The sequence below is a fragment of the Apaloderma vittatum genome, unplaced genomic scaffold (assembly GCF_000703405.1).
Source record: "Apaloderma vittatum isolate BGI_N311 unplaced genomic scaffold, ASM70340v1 scaffold19086, whole genome shotgun sequence".
Lineage (NCBI taxonomy): Eukaryota > Metazoa > Chordata > Aves > Trogoniformes > Trogonidae > Apaloderma > Apaloderma vittatum.
In genome coordinates, this window is record NW_009720259.1 from 6,049 (window position 1) to 12,071 (window position 6,023).

The 6,023-nt window shown below is 52.5% G+C and overlaps 1 protein-coding gene across 1 annotated transcript in view; it reads left to right on the forward strand.

Moving 5' to 3' along the window:
• The window catches only part of LOC104275110 (probable G-protein coupled receptor 83), a 4,897-nt gene extending 3,041 nt beyond the window's left edge, over positions 1–1,856 (forward strand). Inside the window, exon 4 of the mRNA XM_009870965.1 lies at positions 1,274–1,856. Coding sequence (XP_009869267.1) covers positions 1,274–1,856 — 583 coding nt within the window. The remainder of the gene's footprint in view (positions 1–1,273) is intronic.
• The last annotated feature ends 4,167 nt before the right edge of the window (positions 1,857–6,023 follow it).

Consider the following 6,023-nt stretch of genomic DNA (forward strand, 5'->3'; position numbering starts at 1 on the left):
AATCCTACGGTGAATGGCATCTTCAACCCGAGAGCAGCGTCCTGGGGAGCAAGGTAAGGAGGCAGTGATAGGCCGCAGGAGAAAGATTTCTACTGTGGCAGAAAGGGCAAACGCCTTTCTCCATGCAGCCCAGCCGCTTCCCTCCCGCCAGCACGGTGGGGAGGCTGTGACTGCCGCCCGGAGCGGGAGTTGCTGCTTGTGCACGGGAGGTTCCACGGAACGGGAGCGTAATCCAGGGCTTCGCAGCTCTTCCTTGCTCAAGCTTGTGATTGATTTGACCGAAAGGTGCCTCGGTGGGGGACAGAGTATTTTCAGCCGCTTAGACTTTGTAAACAGAGCGCTGGGCTGCTTCTGTGCGCGTGTTCCTTTGCAGCTGTGTCGGGCTATTGCTGACCAAATTGTTTATGAATGAACAAACGCCACTATCTGTTTCACAGCAGCTGTCTCTGCTCATCCCTTAGCACGGCCAGGGGAAACCTAGCCCCACGTTGGCATGAGGCAGCTCGGCAATGTCGGGACTGCTGGGACGTGCTTTCCATTGAATAAAAATCCCAGTCCTGATACTACTTGTAAGAGCAACCTCCGGTTTCTCCGGCAGGTCCCCTTCAGGCTGGCATCCCCTCTGCCAACAGCAAACTGGATCCCGGGGAGGAAGAGGTTGGGAGCGTGGTCCAGAAAGGATGATTTTTTTTCCCTTCAGTGTCTGTTCCTCTCTCTCCGAGGTCCTCCTTGACCATGCCCATCAGGGCTCTGGTCACAGCTGTCTGTTTTCAAGTAGTCTTCTATTTGTGGCACAAAAGCGAGCTCCAGAGGTTGAAAGCAGGATATTAAAGATATTAATCAATATGGCAATGAATAATGCAGTTTGATGGGGACTAAAGACTGACTGAATGCAAGCGAGCAGAGACAAGAGTTGAAGAGAGAAGGGCAAAACAGAGTAAGAGGAAAAAAATACGCTGGGGCGGGGGGAAGAAAGACAAGGAGAAAACTTGCACTAGAAATAAATTTAAGGGGAAAAGAATTAACACTACACAGTAGCCAGTCCTGTTCTGGGTGAGACAGACAGAGAGAAGATCGTGAGAAGAGTTTCTGGGAAACAGGACAGAACTCTGTTTTGTGAAGCTGGGCAATAGCTGTGCCTGCTCTGTCCATACTGCAGATCTGAGGAGGTGGTTGTGGAGGGCTACGGAAGCCCTGCTGTGGTTTGCCAAACTGGCAGCATCCTTTGCACAGCCACGGCCACGTGCTATATGTGCATGTCTTTGTTTTCAAGGGAAGCCACTGTTCGGAGTTTGTGCCTCCCTGATTTTCCTGAGCCCGCAGAGCTGGTGTGGAAGTATCTGGACCTGTCTACCTTTCTGCTTCTTTACCTCCTGCCTCTGCTAATCATCACCATCACCTACACACGCCTGGCCAAGAAGCTGTGGCTCCGCAACGCCATCGGAGACATCACCAAGCAGCAGTATATCACCCACCACAAGAACAAGAAGAAGAGCATCAAGATGCTGATGCTGGTGGTGGTGGTCTTTGCTGTCTGCTGGTTCCCCCTCAACTGCTACGTGGTGCTAATCTCCAGTCTGGGCATCAAAACGAAGAACGCCCTCTACTTCACCCTGCACTGGTTCGCCATGAGCAGCACCTGCTACAACCCCTTCATCTACTGCTGGCTGAACAAGAGCTTCCGCGCCGAGCTCAAGTCCCTGCTCTGCATGTGCCAGAGGGTGCCCCAGAGCCAGGAGAACGTGCTGCCCATCGCCCACGAGGCGTGGATACAGCCAGCCAGGCACAGGAAGGGACCCGCCGCACAGATCGCTTGCTCCGCTGCCAACATCAGGACGGCCAACACAGACCTGTGAGCCGAAGGGCCGTGGTGAGTTTTAGCCAGATTCGGTGGACGTCGAAGGGCATCGCTCCGTTTCACCTCAGGAATCGACGTTGCCACTCCAGTGTCTTACTGCTGACTTCTGCCTCGTGTCGCAGCAGCACCCCATTTCTGAGCACGGTGAGAACAGAGGCTCCCGGCACCTCCCTGTGAGCCCAGAGTGCAGCTGGTCCTAGGAGCAGGTCCACGTGTGGGGACATGGAGGTCCACAGGCAGGGTGCTTTGCTTTTGGGGGTCTCCATCGCTGCTCATGCTGTCCCACCTCACCTGCCGTGACACGTGGACTTTGCTGAGCAGCAGAAAAGGTCTGACAGGTGTGTGAGGGAACATCCAGGTTGACTCTATCCATATGGAGTTTCACCAGGTAATTCATACTAAAGCCTCCCCCAGGAGAGGCAGGGGCCAGCCCACAGCAATTTGCCCCTCAGACAGAGCCGCTCCTCCACCCCTCGCTCCTTCTGCCCCGGCTCTGCCCCACCGCTCCAGCCAGCGGCCAAGGACCAGCCCCATGGAGCAGGAACGCGTACCGGGCAGCGGCAGCCCCAGCTGACACTCAGGCGGGGGAGTTTAGTCCATTGAGAATTTAATTTTGTTTTGAGTATAAATATATTAATTCAGGAAATAAACCTACACCGGCACTAAACAAAAGACCGCAAAATATTTCATCAGGGCTGTAACATTCACTAACTGAAGAATGAAATAATTCCGGATAATTACTAATTGCTGTGAAAGAGTTTCATTTAAGCAACGGAATTGACTCTGACTAAGAGGGAAGGTTTTGGTTACAGTCCTGGAAAAAAATACATTTTAATTTAGCTACACTTGGGAGGCAGGTGGAAAAAAAAGAATGCAGAACAAAGGAAAGATTTAGTACATGTGAGAGAGAGGAAAAAAAAAAAAAGACAGCAAAAAGCAATATTAAAGGCAGGAAGAAACCAGAATTGCTATGTGGTTTTGCAACCAGTGTGGAGCAGGGGCTGGGCACTAGAAGGAGCTCCTGACCTCACCAGCAACGTCCCTTTCTCCATCATACTGTCCTGCTTAAAAATTGTGCCATGACCAGAGTGGATGTGTCCAGAGGGGGACAGCTGAGCTGGTGACAGGGCTGGAAGGCACATCCTGTGAGGAACATCTGAGGACTCTGGGTTTGTCTAGTTGGGAAAACCAGGCAATGGTTTTCGGTAGCTTAAGGGCAGTTGCGGCTGCTGGGGCTCAGCGATGCTCCTGGTCTGCCCTGGCGATCGCCTGGGCTGAGCTTCTGCCTGGGGAGGAGGCAAGGGGTCCCGGGTCACCAGTGGGAGGGGGATGTACCCCACCACCTTCATGGGCCCGAAAAGGCAGAGCAAAGATGGGGAAATTAAAGACTGATTTCCTCTCTGCCCTGCATTTGCACAGTGAGAAGAAACTGGAAAGGAGGGAGGTCCTCACTTCCAGGCCCTCTGACCCCAGTCGGCCGCATGCCGGCACTCGGGTGTGCGCGGCAACATCTGCACGAGGAGAAGGTGACAGCGGAGCTCCGGGAGCAGCAGCAGGGGTGGAGAAACACCCGATCCCCGAGACTCATCCCTGGGACACTAACAGCTCCTTGCACATCCCCTGGGTGCAGGCACTGCCCTCTCTGCACGGGGCGGGGTCCCCTTCTGGTTACAACACATCGCTGTGAGTTTCTCAGACTGTTAAAAGCATCTCTAATTAATGAGCATCACCTCCTCTAATTATTAAAAGAAATTGTGGTTTGCCTTTTCACTGTTCCTCACTCCTCATCAACTTTGAGTGACTAACCTTAACACACAGAATCACAGAATCTTGTGAAACAGAAGGGACCTCTAAAGGTCACCTGGCCCAACACCCTGCAGCAAGCAGGGCACCCTTAACCAGATCAGGTTGCTCAGAGCCCCGTCCAGCCTGACCTTGAATATCTTGGGCTTCTGTGAAATAACCATGGCAACCACACTAACACTGAGATCTTCCATCAGAAGTATTAAGCTATGGCTCCCACTGCAATTCCAAAACGAAAGTCTCCCACTTCGCTGGCAAATTCTGGGGTACAGGCCAAGCCAGGGATGAAATCCCATCCCTGGGGCTATTTTACAGTGCGAGATGGGTAGACAGAAATTTTCAGTAATTTCAGGAGATGTTTGCCCACAAATGCTGCTGCACACTGACTGCTGGTTTTCTCAGGAACTGCCAACTGTCTGGGAAGCTTCAAAGCAAACCTTGCCATCATACCTGCCCCTCATCCCTTCCCCAGGAGAGCTGTTCTGGGAGCCTTTGTCACATCCAGTGGCTATGGGTGAAGCAGAAGACTCTTAACCTTGGGTTGAGTCTATAATGTTTCTTAGTATTTTTTCCCCCTTCCTTCCCTTCTTTAAGCGACTACATAACATTTTTGTGGAGGAATCAAAGACCTCATTCCAAAGAAATGGGTCTCTCTTCATACTCCCTTGATCTTCTGCTAATCCACGTAGTTAGCTACCTCTTGCTGTGAAAAGTAACCTAGCCGGTTCCCCTTGGATTTGTCAATTACAGCATCTCTTCATTGCTGAATTTTTCTCCCCTAAAAGGGCATGATGTAAGAGCTGACTGTATTGCATCTTCGTAAGAGGTTAGCTATCTGGACTGGCAATTATCAATGCCTGAACGAGATTCAAAGCCTTGCACGCTCTGCCCATTGCCTCAAGGATCTTGTATCACTTGAGGATGCCCTGACTAACACAGCAGCAGGCTCTCGGCAGCATTCAGGCAAATGGTGGGGCGCATAGCACCAAAAAAGAGATAAACTGAGCTGCAGTTTGATTTGGGCAAGGCACAGTGGCTGAGGGACAAGAGATCACATCCCTGTGGGCCGGCAGGCGCAAGGCTTGCTGCAGCACTCAGGGACCTGGCCAAGGGCTGGAAGAGAGCATCTAAGAATCTGCTTTTGCTGAAACATGTCAGGGGCTGAGCCAGCTCAGCAGATAAATAGATGCTTAAGCATTCATTAACTTGCCGGAGGGAAAGGCTTCCTGAGCAGCGCCAGAGGCAGCCCAGTGTCCAGGATCAACAGGACCAAGGGAGAGGTTGCGAATTGGGGACCCCCAGTGCGTGTCTCCCACCCCTATTCCCAGCAGGGCCGGGCCAGGGGGTCCCTGCCCAGAGACCTGCCCTGGCTGGGCAGGGGTGGTCTGCTCCCTGCAATCGCCAGGCTGGAGGGCTGGATAGGAGCCGAGTCCCCCGGGAAGCCCGTGCCATCCGGAGAGCCCTCGTCCTGCTCCCGCACAGTCACCCAACGCCTTTGGTGTTTTCTCTCTTTGGCAGAGCTGGTTCCCTTCCAGGCAGGCAAAGGGCTGGGAGGCAGCCCCCTGAGGGTGAATTTGGAGGGCAGGTTAGTAAAGCACCTAGTTACCAGAAGCCTGCCCCAGAGAAAATATTTGAGCACACACAAATCAGTATGCAAAGATCCAACAGAGACATGTCTGAGTGATTAACAGCCCAGATTTATTAAGGTTAGCTCACGCCAAATGCATCTAACTGCCTTCAGCGCAGTTGCTGATGAAGACGATAACTGAGAACACAGTGCAGGAGATACCTGAATTCCAGAGACAAATCCCCTTATATAGCCCCATCGCATAATGAACAAAGAAACCACAAAATGCCAACTAGATTAACAAAAAGCAAGCAGAAAAAAACCCACAATGAGTCAGAAAATTAGCTCAGGAAGGAGAAACAGAACACAATTATCGTCAGTTAGCTCTTCAAGTGGAAAACAGTACTGAGGGGCTGTCCAAAGCATGCTGAAGGAATAAATGGAGATGTCCTCAGTTAAATCCAGATCAAGCCCTGGGAACAGGGGATGCAGGTGGGTTGGTGCCAGAGACCGTCCCCTTGCACTGAAGTATCGCTCAGCAGATTGGGTGCCTCCAAGATCAGGGGAAGAAAAGGGAAGAAAAAGCCCGGTTCTGGACCAGGAGGCTCAGCTGCAAAGGGCAAACCTGGAACTAACACGGCGAAGGTAACGAGCAGAGTCCCTCCGCCATGGGTGGCAAAGGAGAGTCTCTCCCTCGAGCCAGGACGGACGGCTTTGCCCTCTCACCCAGCGCAGAGCCAACCCTGTTCCCCCCGAGCCATCACCCCCGCGCCGCTGTGGGGAGGGGAGCGCTGC